Below are 27296 nucleotides of genomic sequence, written 5' to 3'. Positions count from 1 at the left end.
TCACAATAAAGATCTTAAAAGTATGTATTTGGTAATATAATAATTAATGTATATATATATATATATATCACAATAAAGATCTTAAAAGTATGTATTTGGTAATATAATAATTAATGTATATATATATATATATATCACAATAAAGATCTTAAAAGTATGTATTTGGTAATATAATAATTAATGGTAGCAGAAGTGGAAATGAAACAAAATGGCGTCTGGACTTGTCTCTCACATCGGTCAATTAAAAGAAATCATAACAAAAACGAATGTGCCAGCAGACAAAATCTCTGTTGCAGTGAAAACTGCTTCTGACGTGACACATCTTATCAGATCTGGCACTTGAGTGAGAAAATGTGCGCAAGAGTCGCTTATTGTTTTGAAGAAGCGCAGATTTCCCCACGTAAGCAGTATTTGGCAGCCAAGGAGCTGTCATTTTATCTTGACGCTGAAATCACCAAGATCCTGCTTTGATGTATGAGCTTCGCACCATGGTGGCAGTGTGTCTGTTTTAAGCTGACACATCACGGCAACAGAAAAAGGCAAGGAAATTGCAAGAAAAAAAAAAGCAACTGCATAGAAAATGTTGATTTTTTTTAAAGTCCTGAAATGTGGAAAGAAATCATAAAATTAGAGAAAACATGACTCAGAGAGACTCACTAGATAAAATGTGAATGCACCAGAATGCTCATCCAGGGTTGTTGTTCTTAAATATAATGTGGAATTACTACACCCAATAAAAATGTATGTGCCAGCTTGTTTGTGAGCCATTATCAATCATTCTGTCCACTAACCAAAAGCTGTTTCAGTTTATCAAATCTGAAAAAAGACATAAAACTTTCTAAGTTATTACTACTTATGCAGGCTAAGCGTGGCACTGTTAAATATGTCACTAAATTGTTAAATAAATGTTTATGTTGGAGATCGTTTAAAGGAATCTGGAAAACAATTCACTACACAAAAAAAATACATTTATTAATGATTATTTAAATGTATTCCTGAAATTCGTTTTTTTTTTAAATTGAGCAAATATTTAGTTAGTAAAATTGTATTTGTCATATGTAAAAACACAAAGGTATTTTAATAATTATTCTCCTTTGTTGCATCACAAACCCTTATCTGTTAGCCTTGAGCTTCAAAACCACTGGACACCGCTACCATTGTTAGAGAGAATGATTCCTTTGGATTTGTCTATTTGATCTGCAAAGTGATCATTTCTGATTTATTATTTAGTGATAAGCTACAGCACAGATATCACACAAACATAAAATAATTATATTTAAGTAACTAAGTAAGCTGATTTAAATTTGTTAGTTCTTTAATTCTATTTTTCATAAATGATTATTTAAAAAAATATTGATACAGTTTCGATTGTATTTATGTGATATATTGACATTTTAAATAGAATAATACTGAGCCCTTTAAACATGTTGCTTCCTGTCTGCCACATATTTGTCATTATAACTGATTCACTCACATACTGTAAAGTAAACCAAAGTCTGTTAAGTAATTTTGAGGAACTGTGTCAAAGTTTGAGGAACTAAAACAAAATCACACCTTTTACAGGTTCTTTAGTAACTCCCAAAATCTGCACGTACACACAAATGTGCATTCACAATTAAAATTATAGGCCACCGTCTTTGTTTTCTTGTCTTCCTGTGATTGATTGCTGTCTTTAATGCTTGTGGTTTTTGTTGTTTTTAGACTGCATTCAAAGTCTGGCTACAAAGGTGTAAAAACAACCAAATGCCTCAAGGCATCCAACAACCTTTCCAAAGTAAACCTTTGCAGATTACTAGGAGTGTGAAGCGCTTGATGTTTTAAATACCATTTAATTCCAAACATTTTTAAATCAATTTTAAAGTGTGCTGCTTTTGACTTGCCATGCAACTTTTGTGTCTTGCCTGCCACCTTGTGCACAACCGTTTGTCCTGCTGCCTCAGCCGTGCAGCTCTTTAGTCGGGTCTGTCTGGCTGCTTCTCTGTCTCTGTTCTCCCCGTCTGCACAGCTCAACTCCTTCTTTAACAGCCGGTATTAATATTATTCCTGTCTGTCCTCATTGTCCCTGTGCATAATAAAAGCCTCTCTGAGTGATGTGCTTCAGGAAAGCCTAACCTCCGACTTTGTCTCTAGATAATTATCCTGTCTCTGACCTGTCTCGTCACATACCTAATTGGCGCCTGCCGTACGACTCCACCTACATTTGGCCCAGGTGTTGCTGTTATGCAATGGGAAAGACTCGAAAGTGTTAGGACCTGGCATGAGGGGACACAAGTGAAACAAAGTCGGCCTTGTGGACAATGGACTTAGATATTTGTATTTACTCTGCAAGTGTACCATGTCGGGGCTGTGTTCCAGATTAAAGGTGAACACGCAACGAGGCTGCCCGGTCATGCCCTGCTACCCTGGTGTCAGAAAGTGAAAAAAAATAACGCCCCCCCCCCAAAGACATGAATAAACTTGTAGATTTTTGCTCAGACTAGAGTAAATTAAAAAAAATAATCAATCGAAGATAAGCAAACCTGCATGTATATTTGTCCGTGTGTGTTAACTAGTGAATTACATAAAGACCTTTTTTTTTTGTTTTGTTTTGTTTTACCACAATCCCTGATTACAAAGAAATGCTGCAAGACATGCACATTTCTTCACATCCAACGCCACTCTCTGTTTGCTTAAAAGAACACAATGCAACTCTGAGCCAACGCAACTGGAAATATGCGTTTCTTAAAGTTTCGTTTTATTCCCAGTCCTGTTCCAGATCTAGCACAGGCATGATGAGGCAGACAACAGACGTCAAACCAGTGTATCGCTTTTCACCGGAGCACAGTTCACAGAGAGCTTCATATCATGAGGGTTGAGCGGAGCATGACCAAACACCAAAACAGGAAAATGCAAAAATGAGGAAGAGAAAAGACGAGGAAGAGGAGGGGGGAGGGAGGAGGGAGGAAGGGGCTTCACAGCTGTTGTTCGGCGGTGTTTCCTCTGATAGGAGATGTTGGCTGTACTCCCAGTTCTTTAGGTAAACTACCAAAAAAAACATGGTTACCTCAAAGTACAAGGGGAGGGGAAACAGGGTGACTGGGGTCATGCTAGTTTGTCAACATAGAAATATAGAAATATTTATTTATCTATTCAACATAGAAATATAGAAATATTTATTTATTTATTTCAAGAGATATAAATCTCTTGAAATAAATAAATAGTCAAAGTCGATGGGAAAATTGATGCAGCCAACTACAGGGCAGTACTGGAAGAAAACCTTCCAGTTTTATTTAATTGAAATAAATAAAAAAAAAGAATTTCTGCATAGAGCTTGGCACAATCAACTAAAGATACTAGGCACTTTTTCTTGTCAGGAGGAAAACATCCGCATGTGCATAATTTTGTAACATCCCACCCTATTAGTTGATCTTGATCTAAAGGTGGAAAAATGTTTTACTTTATGACATCTATGTTGCATGTGTACCAAGCAGGCATTGTTGCACATGCTCAACATGATGCTGTAGAATAAGTTTTGCAGACATCTGCAAAACACGTTAGCCTCTTATCCTGGGATCAAGATGATAAGAAGAATCTAAGTCTTTAATCTGTCCCACTGGATGTCTCAATGTGTCTGTGGAAACAGGTGTCACAGCCTGTTTTAGACTATCACTGCAGGCCAAGAGTTTGCACAATTACTCCATTCTATTCCCAAGACAATTACGATCATGGACAATGAGTGAAACACGCATCGATTCCCAGAAGTGGCCGCCGGGGAAACAAACTGGCGACATTACCAAGATTCTGCAGCGCTGGCATATAAGATTAAAGTGCCTTACAAAAATATTCACACTCCCCAGAATGTGGTGAATTACCACTGACCACATCATTGTAATTTATTCCGATTTTAAGTCTAAGAAAAAATATACACTAAACTAAAAAGTTTTTGTCTTCAAAGGTTTTTGTTAATAATCTTAGAAGTGCACTTTTGTTCAGCCCCTTTAGTCAATACATTACAGAACCACCTGTTGCTGCATTACAGTTGTAATTCTACTGTGGTGTGTTTATACTAACTTTACACATGATTAAAATTAAAATTGTAACCTATTCTTCTTTGTAAAATAGCAGAGCCCCACTCTGACCTGCTAGGGGGTGAACCTCTGCCAAAATATCCTCCAGCAGCCTGCAGGTTTTCTTCCAGTACTGCCCTGTAGTTGGCTGCATCAATTTTCCCATCGACTTTGACTAGCTTCCTTACCCCCCGAAGGAAAAGAAAGAAAACATCCCGACAGCACACGTGGTTCTGCCACCAGCAGCATCTTAAATGCTCACTCCAAGCTGAGTGTCTAATTTGACCAGCTATTAGTCTCAATCTGCTTCAATAAAATGTTTCACAGGAAGAATACGTCTGTGCAAGAAGGAGAGGAAAAGCTCCCCGAAATCGAATTGCATCCTAAGAGGTGCTCAGGGAAGCTTTTCAGGTGCAAACAACACTCACAGCACAAGAAAGCCTTTGTCTAAACCTGATATCTCCTCCTTTGCGAAACATTTAAATTTGAATAGGTGGAAGTATCTTGCTAAGCTCACAGCTTCGCTTTTCTTTTTATGCTTCCTAACTGGCAGAAAAGCACAGAAAAAAAATACTCTCTTCCCATTGATATGAGCTACAGTAACTTCCTTTCTCTCTGAACCACCAGAAAGAAAGTCTGAGAACAAAAACAGAAGAAAACCCAAAAAGCCCTTGTAAAAAAAAAAAAAAAAAAAAACGTGGTTCAAATAACAACACTTTCATTCAAGCTGGCTACTCAATGGGCAATATAATGAACAAAGCTATTGAAGGGTTGTTTTGCCAACACAGTCACACAGTTTTTCGGTGTGTTTGTTGTGTAACCTGTGGTGAGAACAGGGCAGCCTTGGGAGCACTCTGCCATTACAGCACATCTACACATCATTCACGGTTGGAGAGTCAGAACATTAACCACGGGTCGTCCTAATCCAAGACAATCCTCATCACTCATAGAGTGATTGCTGAACCGGTGAGAGTTTTTTTTGTTGTTTGTTTGTTTTTGGTTTGCCCACTTTTTCTCTTAACATCAGTTCATCAACAAAAAGACTACACCTTGTTGATATCAACTTTAGTATCAGCATAAAAAAAACAATCAGAACATTGAAAGTAAGGGTCAGAACATTGAAAGTAAGGGTCAGGCCAATCTTTGAAATTGAAAACAAAAAGTGTCAACATTTTGTCACATTAAAGCCAAAGTGTGGACGGCGCTTGTCTAAAGCACCCCGAGTCAATATTCCTTAGCGATTCCTGCATGTTTGCTGCCTGAGGCCAGCCGCTGCCTTTGCGCCTTATAAAACAATCTGCGATCAGTCTTAAATAATTCAGTCCAGGTTTGTCCCGTGTTTATAGTGTTTACTTGCTCGTCTCAGTCAGAGGCGACCTTAATGCTAAATGGAGATGACTTTCTGTGAACGTGCATTCACAGTTTGAACTACTGATTGTGAAGCTCAGACCAGAGTCTTTAAGAATCTGTTAAGTTACACTCTGAGTCCTGACGGAGAAACGTCAGTCATATACTGTGTCGCGGCCTTCTCGTTTCCAAAAAACAATATTCCAACAAAGGCCGTGGGTGTTAACAGGCGGTTTTTGATTTGAACGCACTTCCGACTTAATTTGTTTAAAAAAAAATTATTCTTTATTTCTTGTAAAAAATAACGACAAAATAATTACCAAAAATGTCCTACAACTTTGTCAAAAAACGAAAGTAAACTTAATATGACGTTTCAAGTACAAAAAAGTGAAAAGTGAAAGTGGTCAAAAGATCATTTACAAAAAACCTCCCATCCACACACCAAACATCTGCCAAACAATCGCTCCACCCAGCACCCGGTGTGTTTTAATTACTCAAATTAATGGGAGGGTCTAACCAATTACCAACATAATCTAATCAATTCAAATATACAAATTAACTACAGATTTTGGATCTAAACTTAACTTAAATAAATTCTAAACTTCCCAAAATAGAAAACTAAATTAGTAGAAATTACAAGTTGCAAACATTACATAAATGGCCACCACATACTGTCTTCTGCATCCTCAGTCAGCTTTGTGCCAACTCCACTTTGTCCTGCTGCACATGCCTGTAAGCAATAGAAAACTTGCTAAGGGTATAACTGATAAAGTACTTTTTTCTTTTCTTATTTGACAACCCTGTTCTGTCCAGTACTGCCCTGGGCAGAGAGCCACCAAGGCCACACCAGTAACCACTATTGCTTGCTGCCTTCCTACGGCAACATCCTAGGAAGGCATGCTGCCACCACCATGTTTTAGCGTAGAGGTGATGTTTTTAGAGTTTATTTGATGTGACTTCCTAAATCACTGGTCAGTGAAGGCCACATTTATGGAGTGTTTTCCTGTCAACAGATCCGTCCACCAGAGCTACGTATCTATGCAGCTGGTACAGAGATGATGTGTGGAAAAAGTCAAAGGCGTATTACAACGTTTGCAAGGTACTGCATATATGCAGCAGTACTTGCTTTCTTTATTACTAAAGCCCCTTCTTCAGGATATTTTTGCCATCTTGAGCTTTGTGCAGCACAACAACACACCTGGTATTCAAAGTGCTTAAAGCATAACAACATGTTTTTTCTCTGCACTTTGACTGAACATTTCAGACTTTTTGCAAACATTCAACACAAAAAAGCAGAGCTTAGTAAGCTCCTCTTCAGTATGTGCACTATTCCCTCCCACGCCACGACCTGGCGTACGAGAGCAGCCTGCAGAAGAAGCATTGCTCAGATGAAAGTTAAACAAGCCTAAGGATGATGGATCAGTTTGCGCTTAAAGGTCAGATGAAGCAAGTGTGTGGAACTGACATGTAAATAGGCGATGCAAGGCAAAGAGGGAACGACTCCTGCAGCAGATGCCGGATTCCCGTAAACGTGGGAGAATTTAGCACTTGTGGAAAATTACTGAAAAACCGAATATGTACTGCTGGCTACATGGAACCATTTTTTTTTCTTTCTTTTTTTCATTTGTGTTATTGCTCCTCTGACATGTTACAGTTGACTTGTGATATACGTCCAGCTGTGATTGCAAAGTTTCGGTGAAGAAAGGGCGTAGATGCTGGTCTTCCTGTTTTGCTCAGGCACTCCCACAACAAAAGATCCTCCCACTGGCACACGAAAACCACTTGACCCCAACTAACTTCAACGAATACTGAAAGGTTGCAACCTTAACTGTTACGTAAACGACTCTCTCTCCCTCTCTCTCTCTCACTCTCTGACTCTCTTTCCTTCCGAGGCTTCCCGTTATGTGTCACCTTACATTCAGGCTGGTAATAAATAGGTCTTTGTGTGCATTGTAGGCCCCTGAAAGACTTGTGTCAGGGATGTGGGTGGCAACCTAGATGGAATCTGGGTACATATGAGGAAAGAAAATAGTGTTAAGTAAGAGAAAAATAGTCATCTTTCCCTTCTTCTCATCAGCCTGGCTGCATTTGACTGTGTTTTGTTCCAGAAACACCGACATGCTTTGTGCAGGACTACTGTTTCGCTTAATCCCAGATTGTGGACACAACAAAGCGTGCAAACATAACGATGAATCCCTGAGTCATTCATTTCCATGACACCATACTGGAAAGAATGCAGAAGGAGGACATTTAATGTCGCTGGTGTTAATTGTCCCTGATGGTGGTGGGATGGTACAAAGGGACGGAGAGAGAGAGAGAGAGAGAGTCTTGTCAGATCCAACCAGTCTAAACCGCTCCTTGGTGGGGAGCAAAGCAGACAGAAGTGAGGTCACGGACAGGATGCATCTTGTTATTTTCGCTCATTTGACTTGGCTGGTGCCTCCCACTCTCTTTCAGTCTCATCTCTTTCTCTGTCAAACAGCCAGAAACAATCACAGGCTATCTGAAACATCGCCAATATGTTCAGATTTTCCTTCACAACATATTGTTTCCCAGAAAAAAAGAAAAAAAAAACTCCCAGAAAGAGTAAAGCAGAGCCAGACTGAACAGGCCTACCTGTCGACAAATATTTTCTCATCTTCGCGCTGCCCAAACTCCCCTTCAATTTTTATTTTAGTTGCTCTCTTTTCTTTCTTTGCCAGTGGCCTTTCCAGGAGTGCAGAAACCCAGTGCATGTGCAACAAATCTTGGAAATTTGGAACTGCTGCCGCAAAACAGGAAACTCTATTCATCAAACCCAGAGTTTGATGGTTCATGGAGATCTGCGAGGCAGTTTTAACGCAGGACATGAATACTCTAACCTTAACTCACAATGCCAGCTAAATTGTATTCAGCATCTGCCAAGTTCCAGTGTGTTTTAACTGGGAAATGAGCTTTCTTGAATAATAAAAACCATAATTTATTGTCGGCTTTATGAAACAAACCCATTGCACCACAGAGCGTGCAGGTTGCCCAACATGTTCTCCAGTTTCCCAGCTTCACACCTGGGTGAGGTGCTCAGCTTGTTTACCTTTTTTTTTTTCCTCGATCCATCAGTTTAATGAAGCTTTTTCAGTTTAATGAAGGGTGCTGTTGGAGCCACACGTCACATGTGAGACGCTTCAACATAAATCATGTTTACCTCCACTTTCAAAACATCCACTGTGCGTAACTGTTTATTCCACAAAGAACGCTTGTACCCATTTAACTTTGTGATGCATAAATCAATTCAAGATGGGCTGCTTGCCCAAAATTATGTTCCCCCTCTTATTACCAAACTCATTACCGTTTTAGGCATTGCACAACAGGAGGAGCCTTGTTTAGGAAAGTCAGGTCTCCCTAAATTGCCCCTCCACCCCAAGAACCTAAAGCTGTTTACTAACACAGACATTTCATCAGTGCTGGTAAACTGCAGGCGTCCTGTAACTTTAAAAGCAGAACGTTGGTTTGGGGTCTGGTGTGGCAACCTTTGAGTCCTGATAAAAGATCCAAGACCTGCTGAAGCTCTGAGAAGTTGTTCTTTTAGCTAAGAAATGCTAAGAGGTGTGGCGTCTGCAGAGACGCCCCGATGTTATAGGAAGCCTCAGGAGGAATTTAATTTGGAGGGTGAATTGAGCCCACCAGTCAGTTCAGCTCTACTGACTTTTGCCCCTTTTAAATTGTCCATGGTTAATTGTGCTTTTTGTATTAATGCAAGTGCTTTGGCAGCATTTTACCGTATTGTGTTTTACTTGACTATCAGCAAAACATGACATTTTTCTATGAATTAGCACTCTTGGAAAGCTTGTCTGAAGTTATAAGAAGGATTTTAAGTCCTAAATCTAAATACTGATGGTGACATGAATCATTTTCAGCTCATCTGGATGTTAAATGTTTTTTTTGTTTTTTTTTATTAGGTTAATGCATGACAGAAACTTGTGCTTATTCTAAATAAGAATGAAAACAGGAGCATAGGACTATAACTTTCTGATTTATTTGTAACCAGCTATTGTGTACATGAAGTTGTTTCTTAGCTCAGATTCAAGCAGCATAAATTATTAGCCTGGTTTCAAGTTATGACTATGCGCACGTGAATTTAAACTTACAAAGGTTTTTCTCAGGATCTACACTATCAGTTAAATTGTGAATTGGTCTTGTGTGAGTTGAAGTTTTCTTTGTAGTTCCAAGGCCAGCATGAAGCCCTGAGAAGCTGCAAAGTTTACTTATATGCTGGGTCAATATTGTCTTAGTATATCTTGTTGCTAGTTACAAGGTCATCCTCCAGGTTGATGTTTGTTCCTCTGAGCCATTATTATCTTTTTGTTAATGAAGCTGCACACGTTTTTGTGGTCTTTCATGTAGTTAATCTAAACATAGCCACAGTTCTTCTGTATTTGCTTTGCACCTCTCTCTCTCTCTCTCTCTCTCTCTCTCTCTCTCTCTCTCTCTCTCTCTCCCTCGCTCTCTCCCTTTGTGTCTGTGCACGTGCACACTGAGAGTACATCGTGTACCCAAACCTGCATGTGAATAAAACCCAGGGAGAATAAGATAGGCTAATGATAGTCCTGGCTCAGACCTGCTCCACAAAAGCACCGTCTGGGTGCATTGTGTGGAGCTGGCTACTGTGGTTCAACAAAAAAGAAAGTGATGCAGTGTGAGATGAAAACACTTGGGATTATGAAACAGGCGTCCAGCAGAAAGAAAAACAGATGGAGCAACATCAGAATTCATTTCAAATAAAGTCTGAGGATGCCAGTCTTTTAACAACAAAAAGGTATAATTGCCTAAGGATTTTGAAACACATTTTTGTTGGAAAATATTTCCTATGTCCTATGTTTCCTATGCATACTTATGTTAACTAGGTGCACAAAGAGTTTTAGCTTTTCAAGCAACATACAACTTATATACCTGCTGAAGTGTTCAGTGCTTATCAGTACCCATTTGTTTCCACTGTTTCTACGTTTCACCTTCTCTTTAAGCTAGCAAATAGTAGCCAGGAAGGTCAGAACATCACAACTAACACAAAGTCAGAAAACAAGTGGGACACTCCTGTTGATGAAAGCAGAACACGGTGAACATTTCAGAGTCCTGCATCCACTACGGCTACTATCGAGACATCATGTAGCAACATGCTTTGTCGTATTAAAAACTCAAACTTGAAAGCATTTTAGTCAGGATTTTGTATCCAAACAGCACAAAATAGTTTGTTACATGGAAAAATTATGTATCATTTTTAAAGTCTTAGAGGGTTTTTTTCACTTATTTATTTATGTTGTTTTTTTTGTTTTTTTTCGAACAATCTGAAAACTATGCTAAGAATTTCATCTGAAACCCCAGCAGAAAAATTCAGTCCAACAAGATGCTTAATTTATTCTCAGTGATGGAGACAAAGGAACACACCAGACACGGCTGTCCACCAACACCGGCAGGCTTTGCAAAAAGAACATGAAGCAGAATTTCTTGATTAGTCACCTATTAGTCATGCATTACACAAAGCTGTCCTTGACGAAAGAAATGGCTTTAGAAACAAAGCCATTTCTGAAGGAAAAATGTTACAAGCATGTAGGACACGGAAAGCATGTGGAAGTAGGTGCTCTGCTCAGAAGAGGCCAAAATTAAACATTTTGGCTCACATACAAAATGTTCCAGCAGGAAAATGACCCTAAACACATAGCTATAGACAAGGTGGAATGGAACACTTGTTAGATTTTTAAATCTAAATCTGGATTTAAAAAAAAAAAAATAATCTTTTATCTTTCTGCTTCACAATTATGTGCTACTTTGGAGAGGTTTGTGGTTGCAATGTGGCAAAATGTGCAAAGACTCATGTGGTGTGAATATTTTTTTGCACAATCTTAGAGGCCATCCCTTGTGCCTTATCACTTTCCAAACTAAATACAGTAAAACATCTATATAAATAGAGGCAGGATGACTACACTGACTATTTGAGTTAGGCTGCATGCAAAGGAGAGTGTGTTGACAGGCTCTCTTATTATCTAATTAGGCACCATAGCCATGGTCCAGAAAGATAAGACAGGGAGCACCAGTCACAGCTGCTCCACCCCACCACATCACCACCTCCTCTCTGCACACTTGCATAATCCCAGAAACTGCCAACTGGAACTCCAAGAGATGTGGAGTAGAGCAAAACTCAAGGAGAGAGAAAAGGCAATGTGGCAATAATGAGCGCAGGATCCAGAAGGATTTCCTCACATCATTTTTTTAAACCACAAATATATAGTTTCAGAGGGTGCACTTGTAAAATCACCATGTTCTCTTTAGGTTCTGGACATTTGTTATGTTTTACAACAACATTCTATCGCAAGCAGTATGAGGAGAATGTTCTTGGGGTTTCTTTTACACAATCAGTCCAGTAACTCATGAGAATTTCCAGCATAAATTACAAAAAGCTGTTTCATAACAATTGAAATTGCCTGTCATTTTTTTTTCTTCTTACATCATCCTGTGGCCATTTTATCAATGGCAGTATAAAATAGCAAGTCAAAGAGTCTTAAATCTTGCTCAAAATTAGACAAATACTATGAAAAACAGATACATATATTTTAACACACTTATTTCTTTGTCATTGTCAAGAAAAGAGGTGAAAATATGTGGGGGTGGGGTTAACCAAGCAAGAATTATTTTTACACTTTAGGCAAAGGTGGACTAAGATATCCTGCACACATGCATCTTTCCATGCCAACATGCAGCACACAAATTCTTATTTCAAGTAAAAACTAGTATTTTGTGAAGTAGGGGAAGTTTTGTGAACCTTTATAGCATTAGCCGTGTGCAGAAAACATACTTTTGGGAGCCCCAGGGGAATCCTGCTCCTCAGATAACAAAGCAAAAATACCAGCGAGTCAGACTGAGTGCTCAGAAACAATGTCGCATTTTTGACATACTCGTAGCCTAATTTCCTTTGTCCTGCAATCTGATATCTTGTTCTCCTTAATGTCTCCCTTTATGTTTGGGCTTGGTTGGTTGTGTCTGCTCAGGCCGTGGGAGCTGACCAGATCATTTTGGAACGAGCTCATGATCAGCTCCTTGTCATAATTCTTAATTGCTTCTCTGCACAATCTGATCTTGAGGATGTGACTTCAATGACTAACGTGTGTCACTCGTAGATTTCTAATCCTCCTCTGGTACATACAGTATCTACACTCGGGACAAAAGAGCTTAGATGGATTCTGTTGTTGTGCTGTGCTAATAATGCTTTGGGTCACCTCTGTATGACGGAGTATTCAGGAGTGTTCCTGTGCCTTTTAAAATGCCTCATGCAGAAAATCTGCCATATTAATTTGGTTTGTGTATTCTCTGTGCTGTTTCATGCAGAGAGGATACACAAACAGATTTTTATTTCATTAAAAAGAAGCATTTTTTTTTTTCATCTAATGAACCTTGTCCAAGTCTTGTCTTTCATTTGAAAATGCATACTTATGTTTTTGCATTCCACAAATTTAACCTATATGTTTTTTTTCACAGTGCTTATATTGTATTCTCATGACAGTCTAACGTAGAGCTTGGAGATTCATCATGCATTTTTTGCTCAAACTTATTTTGGTTTGATTAGGGGTCCTAATCTGTCAAGAGTCAGCTGGTGCAAATGGGGATCTGAGCCAAAATGAACTGGAATAAATTCAAACATTTGAGATAACAATATACGATTCTGTTAAAATATAGGTGAAAAGTTATTGCCATAACTCATTTAAGAAAATCTTATATAGAATTCTGCAGTTTTTGTGGTGTTTCCATGCACCTATTGACTGAATAACCTGCACTCCTTAGGTGACAATAATGTAGTGAGTCTGCAATTACACCATACTATTATAATGTCTGTGCAGACGAAAAATGCGTTTAGTGATATTGAGACAAATAATCTAAACAAAGTTCATGGAGAAAAGGAATAGCTCTCTGTGATATATGTAATATTTGTAATGTTGCTAAGAGCAACTGAGCACAAAGTGGCAGCAGTGTCGTTTAAGAAAGAGTTTTACAGCCCAGATTGCATGAGCTTGTGGTTCAGGGTGTGTCTGTACATTTTATATGTTGACACACACACACACACGCACGCACGCACGCACGCACGCACACACACACACACACACACACACACATTCATTTCTGTCTGCACAGCAGGATCATAATGATGGCTTCCATTGTCTGTGTTTGTGCAGGTTTAGGAAGTAAAATGTATGCTTTCTTCATGTTTTGTTTTTGGTCTAACAACCATTTTCTTACAGACAGTAGGCCGGATCGCATGGTGTCTGAGGCCCTTAACAGTCTGACGCAGTTATAAACTGGAACACCAACTATGTGAAGGTGGTTCCAAGAATCGTCTGGCAATGCACCAAGAACATTCCCATGCTATTCGCAAAGTCACAGCACAACAAGGCAATAAAAGCCCAATTAAAAAGTAATTATTGTGCATTCATTTTTAACCAGGTCCTCCAGTGAACAAAGTGGTCCAGTATGTGTTTCAAAGGCAAATAAATCCATGCTAAATTGTTAAAGTAGTCTTTTATGCTGGACAGTGATCCCTGACCACCTCTTGTTATTGTAGAGGAAACTCTGGAAAGCGAGAAGAAGAAAAAAAAAAAACTTTTCATGAAGACTTCCTCTCTCTTTGGCACTCTGTTTGATTTATACCACAAACATCAGCACTCTGCCTATATCTTACCTCAGCTCACTATCAACAGCACCCTATTTTTAGTTAGTCCGGACTATGTTTTGTCTTCTTTCCAGCCTCCTGTCTGACAGCCTGACTCTTACTGAAGCTTTAACTCTCCATTCTGGCATTGCTTCTCATGGCCTTTATTTGTCAGAGCCATGAATCTATTACATTCCCCCTGACATTTTTGGCCTTATTGCCCTCTGCAACTGTGCTTCAAACACGGATGCTCCAACAGCTCAGACTTTTCTTCAACAAGCACAAAAAAAATAAAAAAAATAAAGCATAATAAAAAGAGAAACAGACCAGAGTGTGCCTGCACTTTGTTATAGGCGTCGACTCAAAAGCCAGGTGTCATTAAAGACTCCATTTTAGGCTTTAATGCCTCCGCCCAGAGTGTGACTAAATCTGCTTTTTATTGGGTGAAGGTGCCTTTTATTCTCAGCCAATACCCAATGCACAAAATGAAACTAGCTGTGTGCCATGCAGGACCAGGAAAAGAGCATATTTTTTTTCTTCTATATCCTGGGGGATAGAGACATTTCACAGTCTGTCGAAAAAAAAGCCCATCAAACATCTGCACTTTACATCACTAGATGAATTTAAGGGGGTGAGAGTTAAAAAATGAGGCTATGTGAGCAACTGAAATGAAACGGATGCAGTTATGTCAATTCAAAAGGAGCAGAATTTATGCACAGTCGCACATGTTGTGAGGTTAAAATACCTCAGGTATTATTTTACATGTTTTTCTTATTACTATTTAAATCAATAATGGGATTGTATGCATTTAGGGAATTTCTGCCATTTCATGGGTCTACTGATATACAAAATTATGTATATTTCATACAAAATATACATAATTTTGTATGAAATTTAATATTTTCTCAAAAGAATATAAATATATAATTCTTCAAGAACATTTTTTTTAAGAAAATGTTTACATAAGATAATTAGGATCAATATGATCAATATGATAATTTGGGCCAAAATTGTTATCCTATAATAATATTGCTTTTTTTGGTCAGTAATCGTTATTTACCTATATTATACATGTTTACTTACATGGAAACAACCTGGATTTTGATACCGTCACCAGTGTTACTTAACTCAGATAATAATGCAAAGGAAAACTAAAAAAGAAAAAGAAAATAAAAAATTACTAACTGAATCTATTTTATAGTTGTATTTCTGTTTTTGGTGTGTATTATTATTGCTTATATCACAAAGAAATGAGTAATAGACAATATAAATCCAATTTGATTTAGTAATTCATAAGTATTTGGACCCTTTTATGCATCCACCTACTAATCATTATAGTTTTTTTATTTAGACTTTTGTGAAACACACCTTTCATCTTTGCTTTATGAGTAATAAATTGTCTTTGTGGTTTGCTTTTCATAAGAAAGCACAGATCAAGATACTTAATTAGGAAACTTTTATGGCTTATGATGATGTTTTGCCTCTAATGTGGGCAGTGCAGGGATGGTTAATAACAGTTCTGGGAACAGCATTTCTCCTTCCAGATCGTGTATTGTGCCGTGTCTTTGCAGGATTTCAGATTCCGTCGTTCTTGCACAAGTATGTATTCGTAACATTGGAAAAGGGATTTGATTTTTTCTTTTTTCTTTTTTTTTTTTTAATGTTATAGGCGGCGCAATGATTTTGTTCTGATCTCTGGGCTTGTTTCAGCACGCAATCCATTTGGTTTGTTAGCCCGTGTGTCAGAAAATACATTTTGCATTAAATGGTAAGGATTTGGAAAGTGAACTCCAGACTGTTTTGAGTAGTTCCATATTAATATGATCTGCATGGGAAGGCACTTAAGAGATGGTGTTTCATTCTGAGATGTTAATACAGAAACTAATCTCAAAGAATGGTAAAGCAGCCACACTGCACAAAAGCATGGGTGAAACTGAGCACAGTTTTCTATTTGTCTGCCTCACCATTCATGTAAATCATGCCTCTTTAATGCTAAGGAACTGTAGTCAAGTCAAGTTTCACTGATAAGAGGCACATTTTCAGGTGTGACTTGTTTATAAATTAACCAAATTGGTCACTATCAGGGCACACCTTGGATTAAGAAGGAATTTACAGCGTCTCCTGCATATATATGGTGATGTAAAAGCAATAAGGAAGTCTTGTTGATGGAAGACTTTATTGAAATTTCACCAGAGATTAGATGCACTGTAATTCCAGAATGCCACAGATTTTTTCCAAGTGAACTGATATGAATTATTTGCCTCCTTCTTTATTTGCACACCTGATAAAGATGTATTAGAAAACCTTGGAATAAAGGAATATTTAGTGAAAACAGCACAATCTCACTCGGAAAGTTTTGCTCTCTCTAAGCTCTGGAAATTGTTTTTCACTCCCTCTTCACCGTGAATGGTGGCGAGATTGGCTCATGTTCTCATCCAGGCTTGCTTATTACAGTTGTTCCAGTTGTTTTAAGCTCTTTAATTATTTCCTCGACTATGGAAATGGGCAAGTTTAAGCAAGTAAGCGCTCCTTGCAGTCGTATTCTTATATTGGAGAAGATCAACACACATCTCCCTGATGGGAACGGCATGTTCTCTTTTATTTCCAATTTTGAATAGATGCTAGGAGAAATGAGTATCTGTGTTACTTTTTCCTCTATTTATAAGGGCTTCAGTGATTAGAAAAAGCATCTTAGCATGGATTAATTTATATATATATATATATATATATATATATATATATTTATAAATGCTTTTGTCGTGTTTATTTTTGTAGTATACAGTTGCCACTAATTGTGAGGCCGCCGATTTTAATTTTAAACAATAATCTCTTTGTGTTTCTTAAACACAGAACAAAATGTTCTCAAATTAAAGGCTGGATTTTAATTTATTTATTCATCTGAGACTGTGCTACAGCATAAAAAGATGAGTGTTTTAACTTTTTTACACCAACTGTCAAGAAATGTGGACAGGAATGCAGGCAGCATTAAAGATGAACAAATATAGATCTTCACGTTAAGACTTTTATGCAGTCTGTACAGTATTTGAACCAAGACTTTGTGAAAGAGATTATGGCAAAGCCTGATCATGTCTTTGCCCCTCTGTGAGATGGTCAGGTCATGATGTTTCCTGACCACACCCAGCAATAAACTCGAGATAAACTGGCCAACAGTTTTCCGTACAATAAGGTTTTGATTTTGCTGCAAACAAAACAGAAACTAAGGAAAGTGACTGTCTCTGTCCCACGGCCGCTGTTTTCTGCGCAATTTTAAAGAGTGTTGGTGTCTCTCTTAAAGAATTATTAGCCGTTTATCACAATTTTCCCAATGGAGCTGGAAAATTAAGTCTGCAGGCCAAGATCTGGGGGATTAAGGTTAAATCTCATCCGTACGTGAATTATGCAACGTTTGCCTGCGTTGTTTTTACAGCTCATTATTATTTCAAACCCATCACTACCAAACATTCTCACACATAGCTGAGACTTTTACTCCTTAAAGCCATTAAGTTTCAGACAGGAACATGAAATTCTTCATACTTTTGCGTTGCGTAATTTGTTTGTTACAGACATTTGTCCTACCGTTTGTAAGTGCTGTGTGAAGGGAGCAAATTCCTGTAGAGAGAGTTCATGGGGAGGTTTTTATGAGGTCTTTGACACACTGTGCTGCTGTTATGGAAGTTTTCACTCCTTTGTGTTTTGACTGTTATTTGGCTCTTTTCGTAAACATGAAGTCTCATGATCGGTCATCGTACGATATGTGTTCACAACTCTTCAGGTTTGTCACATGATGGCACTTTTGAGACTGAAAATGAGACAAAAGTGGCCCGCCATTGCTGTCACCTGTAGTCGCCTCTAGATAAGTGATTAATATTGTTTGGTTCATTTCTGTCGAATCACAAATCCTGGTACCAATCTGGACTTTTTGGCTTTGCCTCAAACAACAATCACGCCAATAAGTCCTCCCAGAAACTTCCTGTAAGTGTTGTTTCATTTATATTGGAAGATTTTCTGACTGCTGCAACTATGGTGTTTTCATGCAAATACAAACATTATCCAGGCTGTGCTCAAGAATAACTATAATTATCACTATTGACTCCATCAGCAGGACTTCAAAAGAAACAGTAATAGCAATACTTGTGCAGCCCAATCAGGTGAAGATTGCAATAAATGGCTTTATGTCCTCTGCATGGTCTGTACTCATGCAAAATATATCATGAGCCAAAGAGATTAGAGCAGTCATACAGTACAGGAAAGCAAAGGCTGGTTAAAGTTTAGCTAGTGTGGATAATCTACATCATTGTAGGTCTTATCCAGAGAACATAATTGATATGGTAATGCCTCCAAACAACTCAAAAATTTAACAGCAACTTCATTTTCCAAATTGAAGCCAAAAAGTTTAATAAAAATAAACAATTTTATAGATTTTTTTTTTTATCCAAATAGTCAGTACATACAAAATGGGGTTTGTTTGACTTCTTCATATGGTGAAAAGACGGCAGTGAATTTACAATTATGATCTTTTATTTAGCTTTTGTATTTTCACACAAATACAAATAATGTATTTATATTTTATTGTTCTGATAATTATATGTAATAACTGAGGAACAGCAATGATAACAATAATAAATTATCTGATAACAATGAAATAGTGACGGTAAATGTTAAAGAAAATACAAGATTATGTGAACGCAAGTATTTACAATGCGAAAACAAAAGCTGAGATAAACACCAAGAATGTCCTCAAGATTACCTGTAAAATTAAATCAATAAAAATATATCTTTCATTGGTCAAGAATCGACCCAGATGTTTGTGTGTTTCGCATGCTGTGTACGAACGTTGTTAAATGGGATTTTATTTTCCAGCATATGTATTGATTTTCCTCTCTGAAATGACATCGGCCCGACTTTAACCCAGGAAATTAAACAACACTGAAAACTGCAGCTCGTTAGAAAAAAACTGAAGCTACATTGCAAATCAAACTTTAAATCGCTGTGACTTAACAGGTTCTCGTCCTTCTCAAAAATTTAATTATGAGGTTTAAAACAATGTGTTTAAAAAAAAAGACCTAAGAAAGAGATGAGACACTTTCGACTGAAAGTGTCAAACCATAAAAGAATTATTTTAATAAGGTTATGGGAAGAAATTGGTTTCTCACAATGGACTTTACTTTTCTTCACCCCCCCACCTCCCCGATTGGTCCAACAAATTGATTTATTTTTGAGGTAATGCAAACAATAGTCATTGCATGTAAAATCAGGAAGTTCAAAAATAAAATCACGGATCACAGAGTAAAATCCCAGATTTGTCAGAGTTGCACAGGTTTGATTGCACATGTACATGCAAGAATTTGAGAAGGTCTGCAAGCATAACGAAATGATTTAGTTTAAAAGTTGGATCTTTTTGCATAGCTGTTTTAGATGTCATATAACTGTTTTCAATAAAATCAGAACTTTAAAAATACATTTTAGCTTAGTTTTCGCTGATGATTTTATGCACACTTCTACAGGTGATGAGGCAAACTTCTTCATGAATATTCTTTAAGAACCATAAAGAATCATTTTCAGTCACTGACTTATTAAGTGTGTTTTAATCAGAGCAGAAGATTAAACGTACCTGTGAAAGAAGAGTAGAATGGACAACATAGTCTGGTCGATGTTGCTGCTGCAGATGCCCTCATTGAGGAGAAAGCAGGGGTCCCTCACCACCGACTCCAGGGAGTCCTGCCTCATGATGTTGTTCAGCTTGTCTGTGTTCAGGTTCTGGTACATCAGCTGGCTGCGGAGCTGGCGGAAGTGGTTCACACTGGGGCTGGTGGGGCTTGGTGGCAGGGCCCCCGCTGTGCCATGGCTTCGAGTCGGACTGCTGGACAGGGATTCATCGCACCCGTTGGCCAGGTCCAGGCAGCAGCTGCAGCAGTCCAGGCCTATGGGCGAGCGGCAGTCTTCATCTGACATCTTCGTGGGCAGGTGAGTGAGGAAAAGGGAGCAGGTGCAGGAATGACAGAGACTGATGTGAGGACAAAGTGGAAGAAGTTCAGGGACAGTCTAGTGTGTCATCCTGTCCCCACGCCTGGGCCAGTGAGGCTACAGCGTCAGGCTGAGCTCCTCCTGAGAAGTCGCCGCGCACTCTGCCTGCTTCTGTCAGTGAGTCTCCCCTCCTGTGGCTGTCCTGTGTTACAGCTTTGTCGTTCCGAGCCGACGTTGCTGCACTGTTTTGCTACAGTGGCAGGAAAATAGAGTTCTATGCAAACATTCTCTCACACCGATTCAGCGGGAGTCCTCTTGTAAGCAAAACCCAGAAGCTGCTTGCTGCTTATCACTGTTTTCCCTGAACTTTTTTTTTTTTTTTTAGTTGGCGTGCCTAGAGACACGGAGGAGGGACCAAAAGAGGAGGGAAGGACACACAGTGGGAGTGTAAAGACCTGTGATTGGTAAAAAGCATCACTGTTTGCAGAAACTGGTCCCTCCTTCTTTCTCCTTCAGATTACCAGAGCGAGTACAGGAGTCATAGAGGGAGGGAACCTTGCTGAGCATGCTTGAAACATGTGCAGCTGTCTAAGCTCCGCCTTACCCTGCTGACAGCCCAAGGAGTGGCCAGAGAGAGAAAGTTTTGCAGCAACTCTAAACTGTGATAAGATGTGCTAAGTTGTGAAAATAAATGCATGCAAGGGTTGCCTCAGCTAAAGTTGGCACGTTTAATTGAAAAGGCCTGCTTCTGGTTATGACTTTACACAGTTTAGGGCCTTGCAAAAAAATAAAAATAAAATAAAATAAATTTAAAAAAACACCCCCGTTGGAGTTTCTCCTATTTTGTCACAATTCCTTTGTAGAGGTCATTGTACTTTTAGGGTCATTGTGCCGCTGGAAGGAAAACCTCTGACCTCAATCTTAGATTTTTTCGCAGCACTCCATCAATCTTACAATCAACTGTGACCAGCTTCCAGTTTCCTGCTTTAAATAAGCATCTCCACAGTATGATGCTCTCACCACAGTAGAGACGATGAGATCATGTCACATAGGGAATTTTTGCAGGAAGGCCAAAAAGTTCAGTTTTAGTCTCATCTGACCAATAAATGGTAAAAAATAAAAATATCCAGACTGCATAGTTTCAAATTGGGCATCTGAACAATTTTGAGCATTTATTTTGTATTTGATTGTAAGTGATGGTCTTTATCTACATGATTTTTAAGGCAGAATGTGACTTTAATGAGTTTGTTTGCCAAAATAGATTTAGAGTGTATGTTCTTTTCTCAGTTTTTTTTTGTGTGTGTGTGTGTGTGTTTGGCATATAAAACCATGTGTGTCAGTGAGAGCAGGAGACTCTGTGTTCTCAACTTGCACATAGCCATAATCTTATCAGGCCCCCACACTGTTTGATAGCAGTTTTGTTGATTTCCATATCTCTTTTAAAACTGAGATGCAGCTGTGTGTGTGTGTGACGTGTGTGTCGTGTTCATGCCCTGCAGAAACATGCTTCACCACCTTTAGTACAAACCAGGAACGTGTCATTACAACCGCGCCGATGCGCCGGGATGATGGCACTGCTGACCTCGGCCGCTGACCAACGAGTGTACTGCATGCGGTCAACAGATGGATGGTCACGCAAGAACACGGCAACAAGATAATTGTACTCTGAAGCGTCAGGCTGTTTCTGCTGCAGAAAAAAAATATATCACAGCACATATTGTAGGGGAGCAGGGGGATCAATTTAGCAGAGAAAATGACTGACTATTGCTTTATTGAGTGTGTAATGATGTCCTCAGGCAGCAAGGCTGCTACAGTTTGGTTGGGTGAGAGCAGAATGGCAGTCTAATCTGGGTGTAGGCTGCCATCTAGTGGGAAATAGGAAGCGTTGAGGAATTGCTTTAAAATTAACTATCTGCTTCTACTCTTTCTAGTTTCTCTGCAGGCTGAATGCTTCTGTGTGTGGTACCTCAGATTTAGCTAAACAGCTCAACTCTGTAGATTTTATTGTATGTAGCTTCACAGCTCTTGGATGTTTTCAAGTAAATGATTCTAACTGCTATTTGAAGAAGGAGTTTTCAGTTTAGCAGTCAATGTTGCATTCCTGGTTTTGCACCAGATTAGACTTCATACTTCTTCATTTTGCACATAATTTGAATTAGCAGAAGCTGCCAGATACATTCAAGCATCATTAGCTAAGCCAAAAAGGCACAGAATTACATTGGGAAATATTCTCTGTTAGTTGCCGCTGTATGGGATTACTGTCATAAATTGTACAATACTTTACTACTGAAAGCTTTGTCGAAAAGCAATGCTGAGCATTTCTGTATTCAGTGACTGCTTGTATGCACCACCACGGTGAAAATGTGATGGGTCCTCTGGCTGTGATCTGGTTTTCTATATGTTTTTGGGATGAAATGGACAGTGTTTCTTCTGACCATTCACGCTGCTATCAGCAAGAAATCCATTCTTTTCATAGCGATTTTCATCAGGGCCCTTGTAAAAAGATCAGTCACCCCACTGGGAGGCAGTGTTAAAAGAAAAATACACAGAAAACACTCAGAACAAAACTGACGTCCAAGTATTGTTCAGCATGTAAACAAAGAAAAAAAATATTCTGCACGCATTACATGAAAAAAGAAAATACAAACACTTGAATGGCCTGGTTTCAGACCTAACCTGTTCTCATTCCAGAGTGTGAGGAGAATTGTGAAATGAAAAATGCAAGAAAATGATTCAATGTGGCTACACGCTTAAGAAAGTCTTTGAAGAAGGAATGGGGTAAAATAACACCAGGCAGGCTTTGCTGTGTTGGATCTTTGGTCAATCTTTTGTTTATGTGTTGTGGGAAGTAACTTCGACAATGACAAGAGGTGAAAGTTTTGCTGTCTTATTTTTGTGGATACATGCGTGCAGGACAGGTAAACAAGTCTAGACATTCTCCAGCCTCATAATTAACCAATCATTTGATTCAGGACACTTCCTTTTTTTGACATATGGTTCTAAATTGTGTACGTAAGGCTGTTTGTCTTGTTTGTCTCTATGTCACCTAGTAATGAACTGGCAACCTGTCCAGGGTTTAAATCAGAGGTATTCAGGAAACACACACAGGAAAAGAATATTACTTTGAATAGTACTAGAAGATGCCTGAATCCAAATTGTTTAAACTGAATAAATCTCTGTCTGAAAAAAAAAAACCCACAGAAACTGACACCAAGTAATGAATGCATGTTGAGAGTTTTATCTCTGCCTGTTAGACTTTGTTTGAGGTCTTGTTTTAACTTGCTTGGACAGAAATTAAGTCTCTGGACATTTAGATCACACCGTGCCAAATGATGCAGAAAATTTGTGTAAAACATTGATTGGTGGGGAATTGCTTTTTTAAAGACAGAGTCCCACAGCTGTCTGAACTAGGTCACCGAAAGTAGGTTAGTGGATGTCCTGTGTTACCGGTGGCATGCTTCCAAAATCTGCTCAAATAATTCTGATAATTCAGCCCAGACATTTCCATGCCTTTTGCTTCACGCTGCAAAATTGCAAAAGCTCAGCTGGTATGACTTTAATTAGGCTTAAAAATATTTGCTATCATTTAAGTTTCAAAGCAACTTAAGCCCATTTGGGGCAATACGTCCCAAAATGGTATGCATTACCAGGTTTTTCATCATGAGTATGTGCACCTAAGCTGTACATGTCTATAAATAACCTTTTGGTTAATGAAAGATGTTCAATATAAAACCAAGAATGTGTCCAGATGTATAATTTGGTCTTCACAAGTCATTTTTGCTTCACCATACTAAACTCTTGGATGCTGAAGGATTTTCAGGAAACCTTTGTTGAGTGAAACCAGGGATTGGTTTACAAAAAGTATCATCAGGATGAGTGACATAAAACCTGCCTCAGTTCATCAGTAAAAATCTGTCAGTCTTGTATTGTGGAAGAAGATTGATGGAACTCTGTTTTGTAAACATTGCAATATGGATCCAAGACAATTACTTTCCACCACTGTACAGATTTCAGTGCAGAGATTGCATCCTCATATGTAGCCTGGAAGATGAGAAAAAAGTCTCAACTTGTGTCTAAGCTGTGAAATGTAATAATTGCAGTAGGAGAAAAAAAATAAATAAACTGACTTACACTGGACATAAGAAACACAGAACTACCTGTAATTATTAAGCGAGGCTGAATATTTTCTGTTTTAGGTCAGTTAGTAATTACCACAATTATTTCTAAACACTGTTAGAAATGCTGGCTAATACCAGAGCATTTTGTTGCGTTTCGTGTTTTCAAACTGACTAAACATGTCCACAGACTCTATGACATTAACGTCACAAATTAACTTAAATAACACTAGAGGGCAGTAAAAGCAAACAAAACATACAATATGCTTTTTTTTTTTTGGTATTATACTAATTATGCATCTAAAAGGCAATATGACTTGTTTTTTTTTCTGCTTAACATTTCACAAGTTGCAGAATGCGCTTATAACTGGAGCTGGCATTTTCAATTTAACACTTGTGTTTACATTCTAGTAGTTTTGTACAATTGGGCTCTTAATTAGAGAAATGAGCAAAGTCAGGATCAAAGAGCATGGAAAAAAAAGATAAACATGCTGCATTGTCGTTTGGAAAGGGAGCCTTCTCTTAATTCATGGAATAATTTTGGAGTCCAGTTTGTTATAGGTGAATATAGGATCAATCTATCCCAGTGCATTATTTCTTTACTGCTGCTCTCGCCTGTGAATTTGATCCTCCAGCCTTGGGCTGCAATTGGTCAAGACACCCGACCCAGACAGACTCATATCCTTGGTTGGCAAGATATGGCAAATAATATTAAGCTTCTCACCCCCTCTGAGGATTAACTTTGCTGTCCAGTCATCTTTAAGAAATGCACCACCTCTGGTTAGCCTTGGATTGTAGAAAAAAAAAAAAAAGTTAAGCAGGCAATCTCTCATCACAGGAGCATACAGCACTGAACTCAAGTGGTTGCCATAGAGTAGATTTAGGTCTTATATTAAATTGGAGAAGTAATTGCCAGGAAACCTATATCTGAGCTCATTGCCCATCATGCCTGGTTTCACTTTCTCAGTGTCCTGCTCTGCCATCTTCCTCACTACTCAACTTCAGTGTTATTTCCACCTTTTCCTTTTTCTTTTTAAATGACACATTCCACTATCTACCAGTTTGTCTTCCTCACTGAGGAAACAAGAAATAAACTACCTTCTACACTGTTTTCTCCACCCTAGTCTTTGCAGCCTGGTTTGCATTGGTAAAACTTCTCTGACATTTCAGTGTATTTTTAATGCTATTGCGATGTGGAAGGAAAATGTTGGTGCTTGTAAGTACAGTCTGTTGTCAGATGAACTATATCACATGTTTTTTTATTTATTTATTTTTTTTAAACGCCTTTGTAGAAGACTGGCAGAAAAAAATAAAACATTTGCCACAAGCCTATCGGAGAGACATCAGATTAATTAAATTTGGTTAGCTGACACTAAAACAAAAGTGTTTGGCCTACATGCAAAATACTGTGCCTTGTGTGGACGATGAAACATGGAGGTGGCAGCATCATGCAGTGGGATACTTGCTTTGGCAAAGAGGAGGAATCTGGGAGCTAAATACAGATCAAAACACGTTGTTTGCTTTTCTTCAGCAGGAAAAGGGTAGCAAATCTGATGTAAATGTTACATGTCTGTTCACATCTGTTCATTAATTGTAATTGTAAATCACAGTTGTAATATCAATGAAATGTGTTTTTTAAAATGAATGACTGGAGGGGAGCTGAGTTGTAAAATCCACAGATCGTTTCCCTTCCTCTAAACCTAAACATTTAGTGTATTGTCTACCACATAAAATCCTATTAAAAACACAATGAGTTTTGTGGTTTTAATGGGATAAAACATGAAAAAGTTCAATAAGTATGAACTTCAGAGCACTGTATAACACACAGCAAATATTCCCCACTGAGATCTTAGATGGAAGTGATGCATCATATTTTGTTGATAAGTATTAAATTAAATAAAAAGGAACATTTCGAACAACCTTGGGATATTCCTTTAGAAGACTGTGCTTTCCCATAATTCATTTGTCCCTGCAGTCAATTTTTGAAGTGCTGCTACTTTGATTCAAATGTTTGATCTCCCCTGTATGTTTCTGCTGATTATTTGAAGTTCAAATGGTTTTTTTTTTTTTTTTTTTTGCTCAGCAGGCGGTGTCCTTTCGACAGCAGCATGTACAGTACATTTGACTTCCAACTCTCCTTCTTTGAAGGAATGATTTGTTATGCTTCTGGATTTGGTGTTGCAGTTTGTGTAACGGTAAATCATGATGCGTACACTTGAAAAGAGTCTGTTAGCCTTGATAACATTTCTGGTTTAAATTCAGGTGAGGCATTTCTTTTTAAGGAAACATGTGGGAAGAAAGGCTTATGCTGATTATTCTCCAGGCTCAGCTTCAATTTTAATGGGATCCCTTTTAAATCAAACAGAACGTAACTCCAATTCTGGAAGATTGGAGTTAAATCAACTTCTGCTGATCCTCACCAGCAGACGTTAAGCAATTAAAAGCAATATCTGATATTTTATGTCATGCCAAGATGATTAATCCACAATTAGATATCCTGACATATTTGCACACTCACCACAGATCACAGGAAGATCCAGGAAAGGAAAAATGTATAATCTATAAGTAGCCAAAAATGATGAACATCAGGACCTGCAATACAAGTTTTTATTCTTTGATCAGTTTTATTGATTCAAAATGTGTCTAGTTTAATGCAGGTCCACATTGCAGACCAAAGTAATTTATTTCAGACTGAATATTACTAAGTGAGAGAAAAAGAAAATGGACAGTTTTAAGAAACTGATGCCTGACTTGAATGTTCAAATCTGTTTTCTATCTGAAAACCCTAGGAAGCTTTAAAAGAATGTTTTTAGTGGTTTAAGACAATAAAATTCTTAAAGGTTTAAAACAGAACAAACTAACAGTTTCTCATAAATAGGCATGAGTCATAAGAATGTGTCTGCACAAATTAAAAGCTACAATTAGGGTAAAATCATCAAGGTTAGTGGAAAGAGTTATTTCAACAGATGGAGTCCAACTAAAATGAATTACTGCAAATCTCATTTGTTGTTTTGCAAGACAGATCAACAGCAGTTCAATGGCGTTTTTCCTTTTCTCATCACAAGCAATAGATTTCTTTTCTCCGATATCAAACGCAAATACCAGCTGTGACTGTGGATAAGACTAAAACAATCTGTTTTGCTGTTATTTTTTTAT

General features: G+C 38.2%; 1 protein-coding gene and 1 long non-coding RNA gene across 2 annotated transcripts in view; one reads left to right on the top strand and one right to left on the bottom strand.

Moving 5' to 3' along the window:
• The window catches only part of tsc22d3 (TSC22 domain family, member 3), a 35559-nt gene extending 15170 nt beyond the window's left edge, over window positions 1–20389 (bottom strand). Inside the window, exon 1 of the mRNA XM_007550382.2 lies at window positions 19673–20389. Within this exon, the coding sequence (XP_007550444.1) occupies window positions 19673–20013 (341 nt within the window). The 5' untranslated portion in view covers window positions 20014–20389. The remainder of the gene's footprint in view (window positions 1–19672) is intronic.
• LOC107836022 (uncharacterized) lies at window positions 15874–24666 on the top strand. The gene is made up of 3 exons (XR_001661873.1): window positions 15874–15958; window positions 18175–18179; window positions 24656–24666. It is a non-coding gene; the product is annotated as an uncharacterized LOC107836022 (long non-coding RNA).
• The last annotated feature ends 2630 nt before the right edge of the window (window positions 24667–27296 follow it).

The sequence above is a fragment of the Poecilia formosa genome, unplaced genomic scaffold, assembly GCF_000485575.1.
Source record: "Poecilia formosa unplaced genomic scaffold, Poecilia_formosa-5.1.2 Scaffold35, whole genome shotgun sequence".
NCBI classification, from domain to species: domain Eukaryota; kingdom Metazoa; phylum Chordata; class Actinopteri; order Cyprinodontiformes; family Poeciliidae; genus Poecilia; species Poecilia formosa.
This window is presented reverse-complemented; position numbering and strand designations above follow the sequence as displayed.